General features: G+C 34.2%; 1 protein-coding gene across 1 annotated transcript; it reads right to left on the bottom strand.

Annotated features, from left to right (window-relative positions):
* Positions 1 to 3,277: 3,277 nt before the first annotated feature.
* Positions 3,278 to 12,132, bottom strand: LOC18589563 (purin-rich alpha 1). Its single transcript, XM_018128142.2, has 4 exons — positions 11,382 to 12,132; positions 4,244 to 4,384; positions 3,878 to 4,120; positions 3,278 to 3,755 (listed from the first exon to the last, which is right to left on the bottom strand). Exons 1-4 carry the CDS (start codon positions 11,760 to 11,762, stop codon positions 3,603 to 3,605), a joined length of 918 nt encoding a protein of 305 aa, XP_017983631.1. The 5' UTR covers positions 11,763 to 12,132; the 3' UTR covers positions 3,278 to 3,602.
* Positions 12,133 to 26,510: the final 14,378 nt, after the last annotated feature.

The following is a 26,510-nucleotide window of genomic DNA, read 5'->3' as shown; positions in this document are numbered from 1 at the left end:
TAGCACAGCGGTGCTACTTTTTCAAGGCTACAAAGTCTTGCTCTCAGGTTTTTATATGATGCAGCCATCTAGCTCAGCGCTACGGTAGTGGTTCCTTTAGCATCGCGGCCTCAGTCGCTCTGCTGCCTTGTGCAAAATTGCATTTGTCGAGCATCGCCCAACACGATTTTCACCTCGATATGATTCAAACTGGGTAAAGTGATAAAAATGAAAATTTTATTCCTATCTCTTAACTTTCTAATGGCTCAAAAATCACATCAATTGGACTTCTAGAGTGAAAGATATGCTCTAAATACGGCATGATGTTCAATCCATGCATACTGCTATAGTGCTCCAAATTAGACAAATATTTTGACCACTATCCAATCAGAACTGGGTAAAGGGGTAAACATAAAAGTTATAGCCCTTCTATGTAGCATTCTAGTGGTCTAAGAATAACTTTATTTGGAGTTCTGTATAGAGAAATATGGTCAAAATACTGTAATATATATGAATAAAGCCATCATCATATTTGTACAGATTTTCATCAAATGAACCTTTTTCATCAAATTTCTTACAAAAACAATCAAAGAAACCAACAACTACTCTTAAAGTAATTTAAAACAAAATAACATAAAATTTAACTAAAATAACTTAAATTAACTCCTCAACATATGATCAAACTTAAACTATAAAAACACCTAAAATGCTACAATCGAATCTAAAATCTCAAAGATCTAGCTTCTTAAGCCCCCCAAATGTGTCAAATATAACTCTATATAATAGAGTTATCAATCTTTCCTTTAAGTTCAGCTTTAACATTCCTTTGAGGACTTTCTTCGTATTCAAAAATATCTTTCATTCATTTTCAAAGCTTATTAAGTTCAATCAATTTTGTCATGTCGAAACAAGAATAAAGCTAACAATGAAGATGAATAAATAGTTGAGATGCCTTTAGTAGGCTAATTAGCTGTACAAGGCTTTTAAATGTGTACAAAGAGTGGATAGAATTTTAAAGCTCTAATAAATGTGAGAGAAGGAATTCAAAGTTTAAGAAAGAGTAAATGAAGTTTTTGAGTTGTTAGGATGATTCTCTTTCTTTTGGAATGTTTTCAACTATTTGTCTTAGTCGTAAATGTGTTTCAAACTTCAAGTTATAGCTCTATAATGTTTTAGGAGCCGTTGAAGCTTTATTTAATACAAAATTTGCTGTTACAACCACTTGTCAAGCAATAGGTCTTAATACTTTCCTCAAGGTCTCGATACTTTTTGTTTGGGAATGGTCAAGTCTCAATACCTTCAATAAAAGTCTCGATATTTGCTTCATATTGGTCTTCTTCATTTGAATGATGTCTCGATACATCCAAGTCAGGTCTTAATACTTTTAGCTTGATATCGATACTTGTAATTGAGGTCTTGATACTTTGACTCACAAAATGCTTTTGTTTCCTCATGTCTCGATACTTATCCACTATGTCTTGATACTTTGCCAAACATAATGTTTCTGTTTGCTCATATCTCGATACATCCTCAGCATGTCTCGATACTTTGCTCCCTTATTTTCATAATTTTGCTCTTAGGTTGCTCAAGTTTTCAATACATCAAAGTGATGTCTCGATCCTTGACCCTTCAGCCTTTGTTAATTTTCTCTCTGATTTGGTAGGTCTCAATACCTCTATATGAAGTCTCGATACTTGTGCCTTGAAAGGTTGTTTTTGAACTTTTCAACCTTGTAAAACACTTGGCCAAAGTTTTCTTGAACATTTAGAGAGTTTTAAAGAATGTTAATCATTTTCAATTTGCATTTGATTATTTGATTTTATCATTTTGAAATAGGATCAATTATAAAGATGACAATTCATTTTCTTAATATTTGGTAAAATTTTGTAAAAGTTTGCTTAAGTTCAATTTTTTGAAACTAACCCAAAAAATCAAAGCAGTTCAATGTTTGATCAATCAGGTTAAGTATAATAATTCAATTTATTTTAATCTTTGCATAAAATAAGTTTAATTTTTTTAGTTTTAGAATTTTTAACACCGAACCAACTATTTACACACCGTATTGGCTGCTAGCTCTAAGGTAGCGTTTGGTATGAAAGAAATGAAAACACAGTTATTGCAATGTACCTAATTAAATTACATTACAGTGTTTGTTTTACACCAAACTACTACAATATAAGATTGCAATGCAATCACATTACAGCTACTGGATGTAATGTGATTGTAGTTCAAAACCAATGCAATCATATTGCATTACACTCTACAATGCTATTAAAGACATTTTTGTCTTTCAACTTTACTACTTTGTTAAAAATATTTTGCAATGTTATAATTTTTTTATAATAAATAGATTTCAAGAGATGTCTTTTTATTATTCTTGGTAGTCATGGTGACTATTAATAAAATTTATATTATCTTTTAAAAGAAAAAAATTAAAATAAAATATATAATATAGAAAATTATATTAAGAAATGAAAATAAAATATATAAGATTATACTAAGAAACAAAATAAAACATGACATTAAAAATATATTTAAAAAATGATATTATATAAAAATTAATAATAAAAAAATACAAGTATATTAAATTTGTATTTTAATAAATAAAGATAATTCTAAATATTGATATTTTGTTATAAAAAAAATACTTATAAATCAAATACTGTAATATTATCTTTCCCGTAATCACATTGCTTACAATTACATTACTTACAATCATATTATCTGTAATTATATTATATTATAAAATACCATACGTAACAAAAAAGTTAAAGTTTGTTTGTAAGGCATGGGATCTAGCTCCCAAATGTGCATCGCATTGTGTAGGGCAGTTGATCGGTTATGTCTTCTTGGAAATGACAATCATGCTCTCCAGGCTTAGATTCCGAGAACAGCCAGCAGTAAGAGACACGTGACAACGACTATTTTATGTTATGGGGCTTAAGCCCATTCTCAAAGAGAAACGAATTTAATCACCCCTTGGGCTTCAACCATTTGCATTTGCCTCCAAGTCTTAGCTTTTGAAAACCGACCCAACTATCAGTCCCGGCACCGTGGGTTGCAGAAGGCTGCAGAGAAAACACATTAAGATAAAGACGTAATGCGCCGAATCCAAAAAGTACCTCTAGTTTGGGATGTCTATGAAATAATGTTTCCTGAGTAAGTTTGAACCTCACCTTCAGTTCTGCAAGTAGAACACATTAAAACTGCCAAAAAATCACAGTGCAACCCTTCCAAGCTATATTTGTTTAAAATTAAAAATTAACATTCCATCAGTGTTTGCTTCCAAGGCTGAGACTGAATAAAACACACATCTGAATAAGCATTATTGAAAAGGTAATGAGGGTGCCACGCTATCAAACTGACAATTACAAGTACCCAATTGTTGTCCGTTATTCCTATCAAACTAAGCTTCACAAGTAGCTCCGATATTTCTCTGTTAATCAAACAGATAAAAATCGGATTATTTTCAGGCTTGAATGGAGAGCAGAAGAGAAGAAAATAGCAGAGCGCAACTAAGAGCACAATTGCATCTCTGATCAAACAGCTATTAGAGGCTTTGAACCAAACTTGACAGAATCATAATTTTTTATTTCACCAAATTCACTGTGTTCCACTGGCATTCACCTTTGAGGTGGATCCACTGTTCGAACATTTGCACCGGTCATTCCTTCAATGCGATCCTTCGTAATCTCCACAAAATGCCCCACTATTTCATGGAACTGCTTCAGCCCTGACAGTGGGAGAATAATGGAAGACCGATCAGAACCTGCAACCTGCAATTGTTGAACCATCCCATTATCAACTTAATCCATGCCTGGACCTTTTAATTCAATTTATTAAAAAAATGAAAGAAAAAGAAAGAAAGATGAACAGGAGAGAGAGAGAGAGAGAATACTTCAGATATCCTCAGGAAATGTCCTCTGTTATTGCTCCCAAGATCAAAGAAAAATCTCTTCTGATCAGCTCTGATCACCTTTGAAACCCCCATGTTACCAATTTCATCTTGTGCTGGCAAATCAACTGATCTGTCTACATTCAATTCAGAAGTCGAGGCAGGCTGGCTACTGTGTCCAGATATGAAGCCAGCCCCTACATCATCTGAAAGCCCAACAAGACGTTCTGAAGGTTCAGAAGTTTGCTGTTTCAGAAAACCCATATAGACACAACAACAACCAGATCGACAAATTAAATGAGACAATATGAAAAAATAAAGGCAGAGAAACTGGAAAGGAAGGAGCATATGGATGTAGCACAAAGATACCTGATTAGGCAATATGAAAAGCCGTGATGCCTCATTGATCTCTGCCAATATGTTCCTGAATGCTGCCCACCCTTCATCCCTGGTACTTCCTGCAGGCACAATAATGGTACTGCGGTTTCTGCTGACAGATGCTTCAGATACCTTCACAAGACAATTTTATTAGAGAAACATTTTTTGAAAATGGTGATGAGCTAACTTCTGATTTTTACTATCTTCCAAATATTCAGAGTTAATGCAAAGAATCAAAGTCAAGATATATATTATAAAAAAAAACAAAACACTATAACCAAAAAAAGAAATTAGAGGCACTACAATGGTCACAAACATGCACTCTTGTGAGCGCTCACAAGTATGCATGTGTATTCATGTGTGTAAATACATGTCTATGTTCTAGCATTATTCTAAAGAAAATACAATAACTGCCAGATCTTACAAAATTCCAAAAGGAATTTATGAGAATGATTTCATTGCTCTTCAGTTCAAATTTCTTCTATCTTTTGTTACTTAGCAGGAATTTTTATTTTTTTTTGGTTTTGTGTGTGTGTGTGTGTGTGCCAGGACTTTTGAATGTTCAAATTTAGAAAACTATGTTACTGCAACTCTTCATTCCTTGAATTACATGTGTCTGACACATATGATAGACATGGATATGGAGGTGGACCCTCTAAATACAAGAAAAAACTTAGAAAAAATTGAACGTTCCCCTATCAGACAGACAACCATATCGGACACTTATCGCCCAACTCTTAGTAACATAGCAGAAACAGCCTGTGCAAAGCAAGACTAAGGCTGTCCTCATTTTTTCTGTTGTGAAGCATTTAGAAAGATACATATAAAATTGATTTCTGTATTTCTTTCCATTTATATAAGAATCCAGAAGATTTACCAATCAGAAACTATTTACAGCAAAGTGATATTCAATAACAATCTAGCACAATAACCCCGTCTAATAAACAATCTAAACTGCTAATCTCAACTTGGATGAACTTTACCAAGACTCAACCTGCACATTCAGTTAAACACAATCATAATGAACTCCATTTTCCTACGATTGGCATTTCCCCACTCGTTGACCAGATAAAAAGTTAATAAGATTACCAGAAATTTCTACTCACAAACTGTAAGTACATACTTGACATTTTCTTCATCCATTTTATTTTATTTTTAAATTTCTTTCCCTTGCAGAGGCAATTCAAAGATAAGTACTAAAGATATAGTTCTTTTTAGCGAAGGCCATTAAAGCTATACTCAACCTTTTTCTAAGCCTCTCATGGGAAGTTCCGACAGATGAGCATCGTAGAATCTCAAGACTCCAGAAAGTTTCCCATAAAAGGTGGAAAATACACCTTGCAAGGTAAGGAATCAGGGACATGTTGCAGTGCTATTAAAAGTGGATAATCTTGCCATGCAATTGGGAAACATGATGTCTCTTAACTTTTTCAAGACACCTACAAATCTAGATGTAAAACATTTTTTGCTATATGATCATAGTCATTGGATTCATTTTATTAAAATTTTTATCATATAGAATCTAAATTTTTGAATTGTTTCCATGGCATTATTTGCCAAATTGGGGTATCAAATGGGTGCTAATTTTAGGAGTTTTTAGAATATAGTTTTAGGCATAGAAATAAGAAAATTGAAAGGGCCCCGGGGGGGGGGGGGGGGGGGGGGGGTGGGGTGGAACCATTGTTCATCATTTTCAGAATTTATAAAAATACGATGCTTAACCTTTGTGTTTTCACAAGTTGTTAAGTCATGTAACAGCCTCTTTCCTTTCATTCAGCAACAGTTAGTATCAAAATGAGTACAAGGGCATTAACCAACTGCTACGTTGATCACAAATTTCTTATCCAGTAGAAGATTCTTAAAATTAATTGCATTCTACAATTTTGAAGACTTAGTAGAATAATTATTATAGTACAAGGCTCGACAAGGTAAGAGAAAATTCATTCTTAAACCAGATTCAAAAGATTGTTGGCTATGGAATATTTCTTATGTCACTATGAAAAAATATTGTTCATACTAGAGAAGATGAATAATGCTTATTTTTAAACTTATGTAAGGATCAAAACGTAATTTATATTCAAGCTAGGAGAACAGAAAACCTGCTTTAAGTTCAAGTTGAGATTGGCAGAAAAAAATAAGCAAAGTATTATTTGCCCTCAACCAGTCACGTACACATCATAGCAAAAGTTGCTTTTCAAGCTGAGGAAGAGCAAAAGGAAGAACAATTATGACAAAATCCAATAGACACAAAGAGAAAACATTGATTGTAAAACATATTCAACAGTCCCCAAAATTGATTGCTTACCTATCATTCAAAAAGTTATTTCTAAAGCCATGGAAGCAAAAAGGAAAAGTTCATCAGAAAAGAAGAAATTTGTGGAGGATTGAGAAGATTGAAATGTGCAATCTTGAGGAGCATTCTTTGGAAGAAAGTTGGAAGTATTGATTTATCCAGCTGAAGAGATCACAAATTCAACCTGACAACTCAAAAGACTAGTTTCTATGAAAAGAAGGATCTACATACGCCACCTTAGATTACTCAATCAAAACCATTGCAAACTGAAAGCATTTGTAAAGGACAAACTTCGGTCAAAAACCTCTGAATGCATATCATAAGAACTCAGAGACTGAGAAACTTTTTTTTTTTTTTTTGAATGTGATGCCACTGGAGCAATTTGGGAAGCTTCTTTATTGCTACAAAAATAAAAAGGAATGCCTCTTGGTAAGATTAATAATTTATTTTAAACTGCTATTTAAAACTCTATCCTTACAAATATGATACAGTGTTAAACTTTTGCTGCCTGGCATTTGTGGATGTAGAGGAATGACAACTTTCAAGAAGAAATTTTTGATGAAGCTGCTTTCATCAAAACCATTAAAAACTGTTGTATCAACTTTTGAATTTTATATTCTTGTTAGAATACAGTACTTACTGCACATACATAAGCTCAGTTTCTTGTTTTAGTGCTGTAAGAGGTATTTTTTTCACTTTGTTGGGGATAAAATTTTACTTACTAACCAAAAAGAAACCATTGAATAAGTTTTTTTTTATTTGTGTGTGCAAAACAATTGAATAGGTTTTAATAGCAAAACTTTGTATGTTTCATTTTTTCTATATTTAAATCCGAGTTATCGTTTCTTTTACTTCTAAATTGTAATTAAGGTATTAGTAGGATGCTACATTGTTTAGAAATATTTTAGAAGCAATTTTACTTGAAGAGTAAGTTTATGGTAGAATATTAGGGGTATTTGTAGATAGAAACCAATGCACCAAATATTCTTCTTTGTGTTTCATAACACACTATCATGAACTGGGCTTATCATGCTTTTGGTTTGCATGAAAAGTAGGATGTCAATCAAGCAGATTAACTTCAGCAATTATTTACAGCAGAGCTTGGAATTTAACTTTAGGTGAGGCAAGACTAACACCATGGATAAATAATCTAGAACAATCTAATTAAAAAATCAATAATTTAGGCAAAAAGAAAAAGTTAACAAAAAAGATGAGATTTAAATGTACTTCTGTTGATTAATATGATAAGTAAATCAATTGTAAGACTTTGCTATCTTTCTTATTTTATTTTATTTTTTTGTCATTTTGCAATGTTACCTTGTTGCAAAATTGTTGTAGCTTCTTCTATTGCATCTTTGTCACGAACAATTTATGCAACTATTAAACACCAAAAAGAAAGAATATTATGCACAAAAGAACAGTTGTCTTGAATACTCATTCATCTAGTTTGAACCTTAAAATATGGATAAAAGGCTTTCATATGAGAATTAGGACTAAGCAAATGAGAAGGGTATTTCCTCAGTAAACTCAACCAGGAATTATATCATATGCAAGATTTGAGAGATGAGTTTATTTTTATCTAGAAACAATGAACTTTTACCAATTCCTTCGGTGGCCATAACCATAGAAGAAAGAAACAAAACTCCTGTTAGAGCAACCTAAACATAAGAATAGAGAAGTCACTGCCAAGATTGAGGCTTCTACAACCTTTTCCACCCTACCTCTCCCATAGCAAGTCCTAACTTCCTCCACTGCACTTTCTTTCCTTCTCTACACCATTAACCCTTTTCAATCTCTTTTCGCAATTGATCCCTCCCTTCCAATCAAAATACCTTTTCCTCCTACCCTTGCATCAACATTTCTTTCAACTAAATTAGCCTGATTGTTCATCAGACTGATGTTTCTTTCTGAAGGAATTCAGGGCCTTTAAATGAAAGAAGTCACCCAGCACTAGGAGAGAGAAACCCAAAAACAGAGAAGCATCCTTTGTCCTCTGTTACTATGAAGAAGAAGAAACAGCAGTTATCCCTTCGATTCAAAGAATACCCCTTCCATGGCTGCCCATCTCTATTTTGTTTGACACTTGAACTCTTTCTTGCATTCCTTGCAAGATCAGTAGGTTCTTCCTTCGAATTTCTTTGCATTCATTTTAGTTTTTTTTTTTTTTAACCAGTTTTGAAATCTTAGGATAAAGGAAAGGAACTTGCATCAGGGGTTGTTTGATGGCATCTGAATCCACCTGTTCATCTATTAATATGTCAAGTTTGGAAGTCAAGGAAGCATGGGTCTGTCCAAGTCTGTGTTTTATTGGTAATAGGTTCAGCCTCTGACCTGTCTCCTTTATCAGTAAATACATGTAACAGCAACCTGTTTTTGGCTTAAAAAAACTGAGATTTGTGGTTGGCTTTTCTAGAAATTTGCTTATGAAGCAGGGGCTTAAGAAAGAATGCCTCTCAAGAAAAGGGCAATCATCAAACAACAACACATAATGTGGGAAAATAATATTTTTAAAAAATAACGGGAAAAAAGAGGCTTGAGAAAATTCTCAACCAATAGTTTAATGATGACTATGAGAAGTTGACATCATGACAAGTTAGATGAAGATGAAGGTCAATTCAAAGAGATGGGCAGAGATTTATTGTTATCCTTTGGTATGAAATTAGACATATGTGAAGACATTTCTGCTTTTGAAGAATCTTGCAGATAGTAAGATGAAATGGGGAGAATCAATGTTTTTTCACCCTTATTGCGCTCCAAGTTGTTATTGAGATGTCCCTTACTAAAATTCTTAAAGTCAAGAAGGCAAAAGCTAACTTGACTCCAATGACGCACTCAATTTGCCCAAAACTCTACTTGAGCAATCCAAATTTACTACAGAGATCAATAACACCAAACCTGATATGTCTCAAAACAACCTAGCCCAGATATGAACACAGTTACTATCTACAGGCTAAGTAACAGGAACAAGTTGAGCCCAAACCAAAGACCTATTCAAACCCAATTTAACCCAGAAAGAATAGACTCAAAGGCAACAACCTGAACTTTATCAACCTAAAACCTCAAACGGACTAAGAAGTAAAAACTAGAAATGCCTAAATCCAAACCTAACCCAACCAATCCAATTGCAACCTCTAATTGAAGGTAAAGATAGCAGAGTTTATAAGAAATAAAAGTTGGAAGCGAAAATCTCAATTTTTAAGCAAGAATCAACAAAGTACAAGATGATTACAGATGCAAGGTTCAAGCAGCCACAGCTTCTTTTTTTTTTTTTTTATTCTTGTTTATTAGCATGCAGCCACAGTACTGCAATGAAACTACATACAAAAATCAGGGAGTTAGGAACTAGATATCTGGAGCTTCAACACAGTATTGTAGTGTTCTGAATAAAATCATCAATGCTAGCAACAAAGGCTCAGATAATCATGCACAAAAGGTCGGGCTTTGTAGACAAGAAATATTTAATTCGAGAAGCTAATATCATTCTTATGAAAGAACAATCCTGAGTTGCAACAAACGTTTCACTTGAAGGTATGGAAAAGAAGCTGATCAAAGGTTCAAGCAGCCACACGTACTATGAAGTGAATACAAACCAAAATCATGGTGCTGGAAACAAGTTTTTTGGAGATTCAAGGCAACATTATGGTTGCTTGGGAATAAAATCATCAATTCATGCCAGAAGGCTGACAGAATCAAACACAACATTTCAGGCTTCAAAGACAACAAATATTGAATTGGAAGAGCTGATATCATTCTCATAAAGATAAATTTGGAGTTACAACAAACCTTTGAATTGAAGGTATGGAAAAAAAGCTTCATTAACAAGAAACAATATAGCTCTCATGCAAAAAGGACTCAGCAATTTCATTGTTTCAAGGAGTGCTAAATAGACTCATCTCAGGTAAAAGGTTTCCACTTTAAAACTTATCAATGAAAATGTGTACTCATGAGTCCAGTTCAAACATGAAAAAAGTTTCCAGAGTCTGCTCTCAACGTGTTAGAGATGTACATTTAAAAGCTAGGTGCATATTTCCTTCACAACCTGCTCGCGGGAAGTCATTCTAATCAAGTGAAATTTCCTTCTATGATTTTGTACTTCTCCAGCATGGGTAAGTCCAGCAAGTTCATATTCATCTATTTGCTTATCTAGCCGAGAAGAACAGCAAATTGAAATTTTTTAAGAAAGCATGGTCACAATTACTCTGCAACTTGATGATGGGTGACCTTCAATCACCAAAGAAGAAACCATAGCGGCAATGGCCACGGTTGATGAAAGACAACATTTATCATTCACCACTCTTGATTCTAATAAGGATGGGGCTCATGATATAATCGCAATGGTTCAACATTTACAATAGCTAGTTCAAGAACAACACAAAAGGGGTCTAGCATTCAAAGTGCTATCAAGCTAAGGCTTAGGTCTAATATCATCATAACTAAGAATGCCATTCTCCAATTCAAGAAGAGATCCAAGCCCCAAAACGATTCTACTAAAAGTCAACCTCATATATAGGAAAGAGAACATTGGAGCAAAAATGAGGCCCTATCTATAACGCCATGGGACAATCTTAACATCAAAAGAGAAAACAACAATAGACGGCAGTTGTGGGACAAGGAAATTGAATCAAGGAAAATTTAGAATGATTGCCTGGCAGTATCACCGACATGAAACAAGATTTCTTCATGACCTGAAATTTGTCTTTCATCCAGTTATTTGGTTTCTGTAAGTTCTGTCCTCATAGTTTACTCTATTAAAATCGCGTTTCGGAATTTGATTAGAGCTAAGGGCAATTAAACATAATAAGAGGTGGTTGAGTGAATGTAGTAATGAGAGTGTACCTTCAAAAAACGACCCCTGCGGTTCTCGCCAATGTCAAAGTAAAAGACTTTAGTGTCGAGCTGCAATTCCTTGCTGAAGAGGTCGTGGTCGTCGGAGTTGACGTAGTAATTGAAAAGATCGAGGAACCAGGAGATGCCAGAGGAAGGGACGATGATGGTGGACCTGGTAGCGGATGTCTTTTCGGAGATTTTTAGATAACGCCCGCGTGGGTTCTCCTTGAGATCGAAGTAGAACAGCTTGTGTTCTACCTGAAGTGTCTTGCAAACCAGCTCCACGTCGTTTCCTCCTCTTTCTCCTCCCCCTCCTCCTCCTCCACCTCCACCTCCTCTGTCTGCCCCGCCGCTGCCTCCTCCTCCCCCTCCTCCAGAATTCCCTTCCATTTCCCTTTCTTTAATTTTTTTTTTTTGTTTTTCGTGTTTTACCAGAAAAACATAAGCCTATCAGTAGCCTCCAACGTGGGACTAACTTACACCACCTAACAAATAACAAATACTAGGAAACGGCAGCACAAGAAAGCCTAGACTTAGATCTGAGTTCTGATATGCATTGGATGGGCAACGGAACAATTAAAACAGAATCTTAATTAAATGTTTTTTAAAAGTACTAGTAATTAACAATTAATTGCTAGTAGCAAGCATTTAAATTGTTAGGGTTCGGACTTTGGAGCTGAAGCTTTGGAGGAGGGATGACGATATGATATCATCATATATTATTATTGGATGGGGAAATTTGACCCTTGATTTGTATACTTGCTTACATATCCTGCCTTATTATAACAAGCAATACTTACCCCTAGTAATAATAGAAAGCCTATCTCTTAATATTTGCTGCTTGCGGCTTTTGTTCTTTCCGTTATCAATTCAGCACATCGCATTGACCAGCTCAGTTTTTACTCATCCTAATGCGCGTGCTCCAAGCCCTTCACATTGACATCTCCATCTGGGCTACCTCCTACCAACAACAACTCAAATTACCTGCTGCCCCTAAAACCAAGTCAACGACCCACCATAAAAGGCAAAACCATTTTTATGCTTCTTCTTATCTATTTTCAATCACAAAAGAGATTGGACATGGAATCTCACGTGTGTTGCACGTACCTACTTACTTTATATATTTTTCAAAAATTTTCTATTTTTAAGTGACATAAATGCATATACATTAACAGCACCAATCTTGTAATTTTGTAATTGTTAGAAGATCAATTTTCACTCAATTCGTATTTAATTTAATAATTCAATCATCCAAAAATATAATTCGATTTATTTTTCTTATTTATGAATAAAATTATGCGTATAATTTTAAAGTATGATGATAATTAATGTCCTTTTACATTGAAAAACTATTATAGCAACGTCCAAAGGGAGGGAAGGGGGGGCTATAAGGGGCCCCCACCTCTCCAAAGTTCTAAAAATTTATAATATTTCTTTTGTTTTTTTAATATTTATAATTTTACCCTTATTTTTTAATAAATTTTATAATTTCGTCCTTCAAAAATTACATTTTTTTGTTTTTTCCTCTTCAAACCTAAAATTCTAACTTTGTCACTGGCAACATCCATACATTTTGCAATTTGCACTTAATTAAATTACAAGTAGCGTGATAAATTAGATGAAGATAGTACTTCTAAACCTAATTGAAAAAGTTACGATGTAGCAATCCTGATTTTGATGTGGATTATGTGATATTAAGCTTATATTATAACACTTAAGCAATTTTTTGAAAAATGATTGATGAATCTTAAATTTTGAGGTTTAGACATTTGATCATGTGTTTGAGGGTAAATTTATGAGAATTTTGAGTTATAATAATTGTTTAAGTTATGATTTAAACAATGAATGATTTGGGGTGTTAAAATTTGAATTTTTTTAGAAGTTGAAGTTTTGAAAATGTCCATACAGGAGGAAAATGTATCGATACATTCACTAATGTATCGATACATTCACTATCGATACATTCACTAATATATCGATACATTCACTAATGTATCGATACGTTCTTGGCAAACAAAACAGTATGAGGCAATTTGAGAATTTTCTATTGATACATTTAATAATATATCGATAGATTTGAATTAGGATGAACATCTATCAATACATTGTCCAAATGTATCGATAGATTCGAAGCAGCGAACATTCTGTGGGAAAAGCATCGATAGATTCCTAAATCTATCAATAGATTTCAAGTAGAGAGCATTCTGTTTGAAATCTATCGATACATTGCCTCATGTATCGATAGATTTGAGGAGAAATCGTGCAAATGTATCGATACATTCACTAATGTATCAATACATCTTTGGGTATTTACAAAAATAAAAAGGACCTAGGACATATTCCACTCGTTTTAAAACAAAAGAAAAACCCTTCCCTCTCTTTACCCATTAAAAACCATAAACCCTAACCTGATTTTTGGGCTCAATTAAAGCAGATTGGAGCTTGGAAAATCACTTTAGAGTTAAAATTAAGCATTTCTACCAATTAATTTTTTTATTTAATCAATTTATGACATTAAAACCTATTTGTTCCAGCTTTGGTATTTTTTCCTTCATTTTGCTAGAGATTTGGAGTTTAGATTTAAGCAACCTAGCATTTAAGGTAAGGATTTAAGCTTTTGAACTTAAGATTTGAAACCTAGGTTTTATAACTATGAGTAGTTGGAATAAAACCTAGTTGAAAAGCTGAAAATTTTTGAAAGCTAAGAAATAATTTTGGTTTTGATTTGTTCAAGGGGAAAATAAAAGCTATTGACGCATTGGTGAGCTACAAAATGGTTGGAGGTTGGAAAGTTAAGCTTGGATGTGGGAGTGCCTTCGACTGTCATTGTGAGTAGGTTTAATTATGTGAATAAAAGCATCATTAATGCATTGCCATGGTACTTGAATGATGTATGTATGCTTAGAGGAATATGCCTAGGCTAGTAAACTCTTTGTGTGTGCGTGTGTTATATGCGATGTGTATGTGTGCCTTAGTGCAAGCCACATTGTGGCATATGTTAGAGCCTAGACTAAAGGTATATTGAATGTGATGAATGTCTAGGAGTAGTTTACTCAAGACAATTAATCCCTTGAAAGATTATGAGTATTTGATACCTTGAAGGATTAAGGACACAGAACGATATTGAGCTAATTAGTATCCGATGCTCATTAAGTGTGATCTTTGATATGAATGGCATATATATGTGATATCAAAGGCATGATGGCCTTATATTGTGGATTTGTACTTTATCCGTCGATGAGAATTTCATACATCAATTTGATTTGAGGTTGAGTGGAGTCTTATTCCCTGTGACTATGTTCCGCGCCTACACGGATGGTGATAAACAAGGAAGGTGGTATTAGTCCCGCTTGTGATTCCTGCTTGTAGTGCTTTGATGCCATCCATCAAGTAACTTCATATGATGACTTTGATTCTCCACCAGTTGCTTTAACACTAAGTGTGATTTGTTCTCTACTAGATGTTTCAACTCCGAGTGTGATCTGACCTCCACTCATTTTTTTGACATGTGTGTGATTTGATGCTCCATTAGTAGCTTACCCATGAGAATGATTTGACTTCGTCAGTTGGCCACCGCACGTGATTTGATTATGTCCAAGGAAAACCACTGTATGATTACGATTTGAACTATGAGTGATATGATATAGCCTTGAATAGGTAGAGGTGCGTTGAATTTGATATGATGCTTTGGTAATTATGGTGTGCCAATGGAGATTAACTTTGCATTGGCTTCAAAGGTAAGCCTAATTTTTTATGCATTATCTGTGGAGGCATAGTGGTACATGTGTGATTTGTGAGATTTGTTGAATGATTATCAAGGATAACTGATATGCCTTAAAATTTTGGAGACATTTGTTAGAATACTTTGTTTACGTTGATAATGTTATATATATAAGTGCAGATAAATCAAACACAATAATACCGATAAATATATATATTTATTTATCGGTATTATTGTGTTTGATTTATCTGCACCCATTCACTGAGTTTTAGATGGCTCACCCATTTGTTGTACCATGTACAAATAAATAGACCACTGGATAGTGTGTGGCTAGTGTTGTCTTTTGGATAGACAATTTTGGCATATGGTAGGTCTCCTATCCAATGGGTCCACTCCACTAAGTTTGTGATGTATTAGCTTCCACCTTCAAATTTTAGTTTCCTATCCATATGTACTTGGGATATGTGTAGGCACAATGTTGCCATTTAAATTTGTCTAAGGGTTGTGCGATACGAACCCATTATGTTAGCCAATGTATGACTTGTGTAAATGTTCAAAAAATTTTGTATGGACTAATTGCTAAGGGGCAACTTATATGTATTTGGATTTAAATTATATTATGAATATATTTGATGTGGAAACCATTGGCTAATTGTGTGTAGTATGATTTGGTTTAGATTTCTAAATCTTGTTCAGGTCTTGTGGGCTTTACTTGCTAGACTCGTGCACCAGTCACGGCTCCCCCGTTTAGGTCATGATAAAGTTTGCATCAAAGCTTAGGTTCTAAAATGTTTTAAGTAAATCTATGTCTTCTAATGGAGTGTTATGATTAGTGTAGAGTCTTGTTCATGATTTATGACTGCAACACAAATCATGAATAAAAGGTTGTACAAACTCCCAAGTTCTTAGTAAGCTAACCTCATTTTTGAACCATGAATTTTAGAATTTTGAGCATGGTATTGCTTTGTCTTGGTACAGGATGCCGTCTAAGACGAGAGCTACCTCAAGGGCTATTGGAGAGCAATACGCCTTAGATGAGCTTATGGAACAACCACGAGTGTCCTCATCAATGAGTCGTGGTAAAAACAAAGTTGCTCAGTGTGCTCAAAATGTGGAACCCAATTATATGTATACGAGGTGATGAAAATGTGGAAACTGGGGATGACTACCTTATGAGAAGAGGTGTTACCCTTAAGGATGTGGTAATAGGGCTGCAAAGTTTGGCTCATAAATTTGTTGAGTTTTGTAATCAAGGTGAGGCACATTCTAAAAAATGGGTGACTCTAGTTCGGGAGATTCGGACTACGTGCCTCAATGTGAACATTAGAGAAGGGCTATTGAGGTTACCATGGTAGATTTTATGAAGCTAAAGCCCCTGTCTTTTACTAGATTGGATGTGAAGGAAGATCCGTAGAGACTTTTGGAAAACATGGAATGTATATGTTTTGTTTTAGGATGCTCCACTTATTAGTCGTTGAATTAGTGGGATTTAGACTAAAAGATGTGGCCCAAATATAGTTTGTATCCCTCAAGAGGAGTAGACCATCTGGTTCAGCCCTAAATGACATGGGAGGAATTTGTCCAAGCTTTTTAAGATCACTTTTTGCTTAAAAGCATGAGAGGCATAAAGGCATAGGAGTTTGAGACATTGGTTCAAACCCCAGACATGATGGTAACAGAGTAGTCCAATTCACTCAACTATCTAGATATGCTCTTGAATTGGTCCTGGCTGAGGAGAAGAAGATCTAAAGATTAGTTAGGGGACTGATTAAACCACTTTTTAGAGCCTTTGCCACTTAGAGATTTGCCTCATACATGGTAATGGTGGATGCGGCTAAATTGATTGAAACTAGGAGAATGAAATCCAGAATGCAAAGAATAGGGGTCGAAGAGCTCGAACACAAGGCCAACAAGGTCAAAGATATTCTAATGCATTTAAGAGTCTAATATGTGTATGCCATTAAAGCCGTGAGAGAACCACTCCTACATGTAGCCCACCAAGGAACAGTGATTCGTTTAGCCCACTTTCTAGACAAGATCAATCTAGTGGAGCATCTAATTTAGGCCCTAAGTAAAGGGTGTTTTATGTAATTAATGTGGGAAAGCACATGTTGGACCATGCTACAGAATAGTTGGGTTATGCTTTGAATGTGGCTAATTTAAACATTTAATGAGAGATTGTCCGAGGCAAAGGCAGTCGACAAGAGCTAACCATGGATATGTTCAGCCAATTGCCACTACCCCACCTAGAACAACACCATCTGCAAGAAATGTCAAAAGTGATAAAGGTAAGGGTGTAGCCTTATCATCTCGGGGTATACTAGCACAACCGGGTAATGAAGGTGGAGCTTAAGCGAGGGTGTTGCTTTAACACTACAAGATGCTCAAACTTCCAATGCAATGGTTACAAGCACACTTTCTATTTGTGGTACAAAAACATTAGTTTTGTTTGATCTTGGATAGACAAATTCCTTTGTGTCACCACATTTTTGTGTCGATGTTGGATAGATTTTGTTGTAATATGGAAAAAACCCTTAATTGTGACTACTCCTTTAGAGGAAATTCAAGCAAAATATACCCATCTCTTTTAGGTTCAAATTATGCTTTAGTTTATGGTATGTGATTTAAATTCGAGGACTATATTTTATAAAGAAGGAATAATGTAACACCCTCGATTTTGATGTGGACTATGTGATAGGAAGCCTATATTATAACACCTAGGCAATTTTTATGAAAAATGATTGATGAATCTTAAAGTTTGAGGTTTAGACTGAATTTGATCATGTGTTTGAAGATAAATATATGAGAATTTTGAGTTATAATAATCGTTTGAGGTATGATTTAAACAAGGAATGATTTAAGGTGTTAAAATTCATATTTTTTAGAAGTTAGAGTGTTGAAAATGTCCATACGAGGGAAAATGTATCTATACATTCTTGGCAAGAAGAACAATACAAGGCAATCTAATAATTTTCTATTGATACATTCAAGAATGTTTCAATATATTTGAATTGGGATGAACATTTATTGATACATTGTCCAAATGTATCGATAGATTCAAAGCATAAGACATTCTGTGGGAAAAGTATCGATAGATTTTAGGTAGAGAGCATTCTGTTTCAAATCCATCGATACATTGCTCCCTCATGTATCGATAGATTTGAGGGGAAATCATGCAAATGTATCGTTACATTCATAAATGTATCGATACATCCCTAGGTATTTACAAAATAAAAAGTGCTTAGGGCATATTTTGCTTGTTTTAAAACAAAAGCAAAACCCTTCCCCTTCTTGACCCACCAAAAACAATAAGCCTGAACTTGATTTTTGGGCTCGATTAAAGCGGATTGGAGCTTGGGAAACCACTCTAGAGGTAAGATTAAGCATTTCTACTTATTACTTTTTTGATTTAATTGGTTTATGGCTTTGAAACCCATTTATTCTAGCTTTGGTGATTTTTCCTTTATTTTGCTGGAGATTTGGAGTTCAGATTTAGGCAACCCAGCATTTAAAGTAAGGATTTAAACTTTTGAACTTAAGATTTGAAACCTACGTTTTATAACTCTGAGTAGTTGGAATAAAGCCTAGTTGAAAAGTTGGAAACTTTAGAAAGCTAAGAAATAATTTTGGTTTTGATTTGTTTAAAGGGAAAATAGAAGCTATTGATGTATTGGTGAGCTAGAGAATGGTTGGAGGCTGGAAAGTTAAGCTTCGTCGTGGGAGTGCCTTCGATTGTCACTGTGAATGGGTTTAATTATGTGAATAAAAGTATGTGATGCTTAACCCATTGTTAATGCGCTGCCATGGTACTTAAATGATGTATGTATGCCTAGATGAATATGCTTAGACTAGTAATCTTTGTGTGTGTGTGTGTGTGTGTGTGTGTGTGTGTGTGTGTGTGTGTGTGTCTATATATATGTTACATGCGATGTGTATGTGTGCCTTAGTGCATGCCACATTATGGCGTATGCTATAGCCTAGACTAGAGGTCTAGTAAATGTGATGAATGTTTAGAAATAGTTTACCTAAGACAATTAACCTCTCGGAGGATTATGAGTATTTGATGCCTAGGAGGATTAAGGACACATAAAATGATATTGAGCTAATTAGTAATTGAAGCTCAATGTGATCTTTGATGTGCATGGCATATATATGTGATATCCAAGGCATGATGGCCTTATTTGTGGATTTGTACTTTGTTCGATGATGACAATTCCAAACATCGAATTGATTTAAGGTTGAATGGAGTTCTATTCCTTGTGAATGTGTTATGTGCTTGTGGAGATGGTGGTAAGCAGGGAAAGTGGTATTAGTCCTGCGTGTGATTCTCGCCTATAGTGATTTGATGACATCCATTGAGTAACTCCGAATGATGACTTTGATTCTCCACTAGTTGCTTCGGCATTGAGTGTGATCTGTTCTTTTCTAGATGTTTTGACTCTGAGTGTGACATGACCCTTCACTTGTTGTTTTGGAATGCGTGTGATTTGATGCTTCACCAGTGGCTTAGCCTTGAATGCAATTTGACTCCGTTAGTTGGCCATTACACGTGATTTGATTATGTCTAGGGAGGACCATTCTATGATTATGATTTGAACTATGAGTGATATGACATAGCCTTGAGTAGGCAAAGGTGAGTTTGAATTTGATACGATGCTTTGGCAACTATGGCGTGCCGATTGAGATTAACTTTATATTGGCAACTAAGGTGTGCCAATGTGTAATTTGTGAGATTTGCGTAATGACCATCAGGGATGAATGATATGCCCATAAAAATTTGGTAACGTTTGTTAAAATACTTTGTTTGCATTGGTAATGCAATATACATGTTTATCGGCACTATTATGTTTGATTTATCTGCATCTCTTCACTGAGTATTAGATGACTCAATCATTTATTGTACCATGTGCAAATAAAAAGGCCACTGGACAGCATGTGGCTAATGTCGTCTTTTAGGCAAACAATTTTGGCATCCAATAAGTCTCCTATTCGAGGGGTCCACTTCCTTGAGTTTGTGAACTTTCGCCTTTGGATTTAAGTTTCCTATCCATATGTACTTGGGATATGTGTAGGCACGATGTTGCCATTTAAATTTGTCTAAGGGTTGTGCGATACGAATCCATTATGCTAGCTGATGTATGGCTTGTTTAAATGTTCAAAAAAAATGTATGAACTAAGTGCCAAGGGGAAACTTATATGTATTTGGATTTAAATTATATTGTGAATATAGTTGATGTGGAAACCCTTGGCTAATTGTGTGTAGTCTGATTTAGTTCGGATTTTTGAGGCTTGCTCGGGTTTTGCGAGTCTTGCTTGCTAGACTCGTACGTCGATCACTGCTCTCTAGTTTGGGTCGGGACATAATGTACTTGATATGGTCTTGAACAAGATTATAAATGGTGAAATTCATAATATACCAAATTTATTCCAACTATATGCATATTTATTCGAGTTTTATTTGATGTGATTTTTTTATCAAATTTTAAAACTAATAATAAAAAAATCTTAAGTAAGAGTAACAATCTATAGATATATATAAAATTAAAACTCTATAATAAAAGATGAACTCATAATTCAAAGTAATTTTTGGATACAAAATAAAATATAAAAACGACATTGGCCATCCACTTTGTGTTATAATCTTCCGCGTAATGTTATTAAAAACCATTTTTTCAAATTAATAAATGCAACAATAATACTGATCACTTTTGCCTTATAAATATGCATGTACTGTAATAAAAAAATATCTTTTCAAATTAATAAACTCAACTACAATATTGATAACTTTGACATATAAATTTTCTTGCGATGTAATAAAAGATAATCTCTTTAAATTAATAAGCTCAACAACTATGTTGTCAATACACCAAAGGTCAAATGCTTAAGGAGTCCATAGAACCCATCAACAGGAAGGTGTTTGTGTGGTCTGTTGGTCCCAAAGAGCATGCTAAAGGGGAGGTAAATAGCACTTTTAGAATGACACGAAAATTCTTTCCAGGAAAGCGCTAATTAAGGGAATTGAAAATGGAAGTTTGAAGATTGCTAGAAGAATGATTTAAGTGCTAAGAGTAAGAAAAAAATAAAAGAAAGTAAACAAAACACAATGATTTATAGTGGTTCGGTCCCTTTAACCTACATTCACTACCATGATCTCCTAATCAAGGATTTTCAAACCAATTCACTAAAATCAATGGAATTCCCAAGCTTCCACCAAGCTTTTACAATGGCTTTTCACAGGCTCAGCCACAACCTTTAATAATGGTTTTTCACGAGATCAACCAAAACCCAAAACTAACTTTTTTAAGGCTGAGTTAGAACTTATAACAACAACCAAGCTAACCCAAGCTTGATCTACCCCTTAGAGTGCCTCACACACTCTAAGTAAACGAGAAATGAAGCAAAAATGAAGTACAAATGATCACTCGACTGATCTGAGATGTTCAAAGTTAAGCTCAAATAATTTTTCAAAGGATAGGAGTGAAATACAAGTGTAAAGAGAAAGCTTTTGGTCTTCTAAGCTCAAAATCACTTTGAATAACTTCCCTATTTGATTTTTGACTGTTAGAGAGGCTTTAAATACTTTCAAAATCACTTCTGGCCATTGGAGACAGAAACTAGTCGTTTCTAGCCGTTATTTTGCCCTTTTGTGCTTAATTTAAAATTTCTGATAATGAGCTTTTAACTAACTAACCATAATTCTTAGTCGATTAAGTCTTCGCTATCTCACAATCAAATTCTCTAACGATGAGCTTTTAGCTGGCTAACTATACTTCTTAGTCGATTTAGTATTCTTTGTCTTGCAATCTGCTTTACTCTGTTAATTGGTTAAGAAAGATTTTGACCGATTAAGAGCTTACTGTTTCTAGAGTAACCAGCTTTACCAACTTTTCTTTGTTTGATTAATTCTTCTCTTAGCTTGGTAACGCTGATCTTCCATTTCCCTTAAACAGCCATGAGATATGTTAATCATCCAAGACTTCTTGAATTGTTTTTCACAAATTTGACTACCTTTATTTTGGATCTTCACTTTTGGATTTTAGTTAACTAACTCCCTTGGTTAACTGACTCAAAGGCTTCTGTTTGTATCCAGCACTTGCTTAATTGATTAAATCTTGTGTTAACTAGTTAAGACCTTTCTATCTGTCCTTAGTAGAGTGCCTAAAATTGCTTTAATCGATTAAGGATTTGTGTTAATCGGTTAAGACTAATATGTCTTCATTAAAGCTCTTTCTTCTTTGCTTGTTTAACCAATTAACCCATCTTGCAACTGAACAAGCATCTTGACTTACTTTCAAATACCAAATATATTAATGAATTTAAGCTTTCTCCTACACACTTAAACAATATAATTGACACCCATGAATGGGAATATTTTGCTATCATCAAAAATATATAGAGTCAACATTCTCTATCTTTTATTTTTGATGATGACAAAACACTCCTAGATTAAGAGTGCAATGTCTATGTTCAATATGAATGCTTCAAATCTTTATGCATAATGAGTTGCTCCCCCTTAGTCAATGCATCTAGTTTTCTTTAAAGATTTGTAATAAAATATTTATAATATCCACAATAGCTAAGCAAGATATATTGAATATCCATTATAACTAGCACATAATATTGAACAAAATCATAACTATGCATTACACACATAAATTAAACATGAAGACCTATTAAACTCTATTTAACTTAGTCTTCCTTCTCTCTTTTTTCTTTTTCATCATTAAACAAGATATTCAAAACTCCCCCTTAATGAGTGCATCTAGATTTTCTTTTAATCTTTAAGTTAGACTTTAATGAACGAGAATCATAAGCACTCATACACTTAAGTCATACAAACTTATACATATAGTTCAATAACTTCAAGAGTCAAGCTTGTGTCTATGTAAGAACAAATGTATGGGAGTTAAATCATTTCAAGAAATTGTCAAGGATTACTCAAATAATATTCAAGCAAATTTGATCATTTTGTCATAATCAAAACTATAATAATTTTAAAGCTAACACGGTCCTCTTAAGAGACACCACCTGCCCTTCAAAGGACAAGGTAAATAGCCCTTGAAAATTGCCACAAGGGAAAGGGCACCTACCTATAATAGGCATGTCGTGTAGGATCCTATAATTTTCACTCATCACTCTCACACTTTCTCCTTCTCTCCTCTCATCTTCTACTTCCCTCTTTTTCTTTCCTCTTAGGAATCCTTGTTGACTTAAACATCAGAAAAGGAATCACAAGAAAACCTTTTATGCCCTTGTTCTTTACAATCCAAACGTTGAGTACTAACCATATCGATCTAGTGCAAATCCAACCCTTCAAAGACATCAATATGTGGCACCGTTTGTGGGAATCAACAGCTATTTATTTCTCTAGTTGAACATAATACTCTACCAACTTGCCTCAAACAATCCACTTTTTTCTGTTCCTTTTAACTGTTTTCCCTTTGCTAAACAACTCATGATAACCCCACTCACCTACTGTTTAGATATACCTTCGTCAGACCTCATTTTGAGAATAGCTTTATCTATTCCTATATGATATCAATCGTATGATGGTTCTAAACCAACCAACCCAACTATATTCTCCAACTCCTTATTTGAGCTTACAATCCCATCTTCAATGCTACTTCCCCACTTTTGGCCACTAGCCTAACCATCTTCAATAGAATTTCCCTTTGCCCAACTCCTCTTTTGCAACAACTTTAATTGTGGTGAATACTCAAATCCATTTACTCATTGTTAGTAGATCAAGACCAATGTAATAAACTCATCCCAATAGCCTACCTCTAGGTATAACATTAACTACTCTACTACCTATACCCCTTATTCATCTACACCAACCTAAATGGCGACAAAAGCCCATTTACAAACTCTACTTCATTCCCTCACAAAGTTTTCCCCATTATGGAATAATACAACCTATAACAAGTCTAAATTTTAACTACCTAACTAATCACATGACAACACTCCTTAAACCAACAAAGCCAAAAAGCCTTACAAAATCCAAACCTACTAGAACAACACAAAAAAGAAATAACCAAACAACTATAAAGTTCATCATCATCACCTAACTGCCCAGAAAAAACTGAGCACCTAAGGGGCGCCTCGTGTTTAAAAGTGAATGATTGCCTAAAGTGGTGCATTATCTAGTTATACTTTGCCATAAGTATTGATATTCCTTTCAAACTACTACAACAAATGGAAATAATGAAAGAATAGATCCATGAGTTAAAAAAAAAAAAAGGAAATTGGAGAGGACTTGGAATGGGTTAACAATGAAATAACCCATTATCCTTAGTTATCCAACAAAAAGAGATACTTCAAGTGACCATGATCCCAAAAGAACGATATGATGGCTCAAATGACCTTTTAGACTACTTGGACTACTTTAAAAACATCATAGACCTACAAGGTTCTTTGAATGACATCAAATACCGAGTATTTCTTATCACCTTTAAAGGGTATGCAAAAGCCTAGTTCTACTCACTTACACCAATTATGAACTTTGATTAGCCAAGGCCTTTATGGAAAACTTCCTTAATAGAAAGAAACAAATCAAAACTTTAGCAGGTTTAAAGAAAATCAAGCAAAAATCAAAGGAAACTCTCAAAATTACATCAAACGATTTAATGTAACAACTTTGAAGGTTCAAGACCTTAACATTAATTGCACATTGGGCAATTTAGGCATTCATGTCAAAACTACAACCTGATCACTTGTGCTACTCCTTGCGTGAAATAAAGCTTGGAGTACTTCACAAATAATTTAAGTGTCTCAAAAGTATATTAAAAGTGAAGAAACGTAAATTGTCAAGCATAAAAATAGCTAGTGGTAGGGGGCACACGTTGAATGAGATAATCAACCATACTTCCAAAAGAATGAATAGTAGAGCTCCAAACAAGCCTTTAACAATAAGATATAAGAGGACAAGTGGTTGAGTAAGGGACATTAAGCCCCTACACATGCAATATCTAATAGCTATACCCCTTAAATCCTAGTAAAACATAAATCAGTGTGCTTTAGTGGTGGACAACAAAATATTTGGTTACTAGCTTTTTATGCAATTACATGGTTGTTGTAGTTGTTTCGCAATGATATAGTGTTTAATGGAAAAGTTTGGGATGTTTTACAATTATTTGATCTTATTAAACTATCTATTGCAGTATAGGTGAAAGATAAATGGGCTAATCTGGTTGATATTGTTAGCCATATCTTTTTGAAATGACAAAATTGATTGAACTGAATATGCTTTAAAAATGAATGGAAGATGTTTTTGGATTTGAAGAAAATAATCAAGAATGTTTTGAAGTTGAAATTTAAAAGAGAGATATCTTGAAATGCTAAAATTTATTGAATATGCTTTGAAAGTGAACAATAATGCTCTTGAACTTAAAGATATACTTCTAAGTTTTCCCAAAGAATTCTTGTTTACAAACTCAAAGTGCCAACCTTAGAATTGAATTCTCAAAAGTAAAGATTTGATTCTTAAATGAACACAAAACAAAATTTATTTCTTTATCATAGGAAAAATCAATTTTGAAAATGGGAGAAGTAAGTTCTTAGTAGACAAATACAGTGAAGAATCAATTCTAAGAAAAGAAGAAGTCAATTCTTAAAGCTACAAGAATTAAGAAGAACCAACACCTTAGAGGGCAAGAATTGATTTTGGAAGAGTAGAATGTATAAGGCAAAGATGCAAGAAGAAAAAATTGATTCTCCATATAGCAGAAGGCAGTTCTGAGTGAAGAATGAATCGAAAAGCACAAGTTTGAAGACACAAAATCAATTCTAAACGAAGAAGATATTGGTTCTTGAAGCACCAAAATCAAAAATCAAAAACTTGGTGAACAAGGTAGAAATGGTATGAATGGATAAGATTGAAGTGTCAAAAGTCATGTTGAAATTCAAATTTTAGCACTAGTTAATAGTGAACAACTAATACCTTGAGGTAGAAGAATCAATTCTCTAAAAGCGCAAAGCTGTCACCTTAGAACCAAGTTATGGAAGAATCGACATCTCAAGAAAGAAGAATTGATTCTCTAGAAACAAAAAGTTCCAAACTTTATGAAGAACTGACATCTCAAAATAGAAAAATCAATTCTTTAAAGATAGAAAGTTCTAGACTTTATGAAGAATCAACAACTTATGATCAAAGAATTGATTCTCCATGAGCAATAGAAATGTGCAAGCTGGCTAGAACATTCGAAAGTTGATTCAAATTTCAATCCAACGAGGCAAGAAATCACAAGGCTTATAACTATCCACTTTAAGGACATTAAAGGAGTGATTTTGAGAGATCTTGAACAATTTTAAAATATTTTGAAGTGCCAAAAAGATGGAAAATAAGCAAATGAGCAAAAAGAAAAAAATGGTATTTTTGAGCAGAGCAGAACCAAAAGATCACACTTTTATCATTCAAC

The sequence above is a fragment of the Theobroma cacao genome, chromosome 9, assembly GCF_053813885.1.
Source record: "Theobroma cacao isolate CCN51 chromosome 9, ASM5381388v1, whole genome shotgun sequence".
Taxonomy (NCBI): domain Eukaryota; kingdom Viridiplantae; phylum Streptophyta; class Magnoliopsida; order Malvales; family Malvaceae; genus Theobroma; species Theobroma cacao.
Note: the sequence above shows the minus strand (reverse complement) of the source record. Positions and strands in the feature narration are given on the sequence as shown.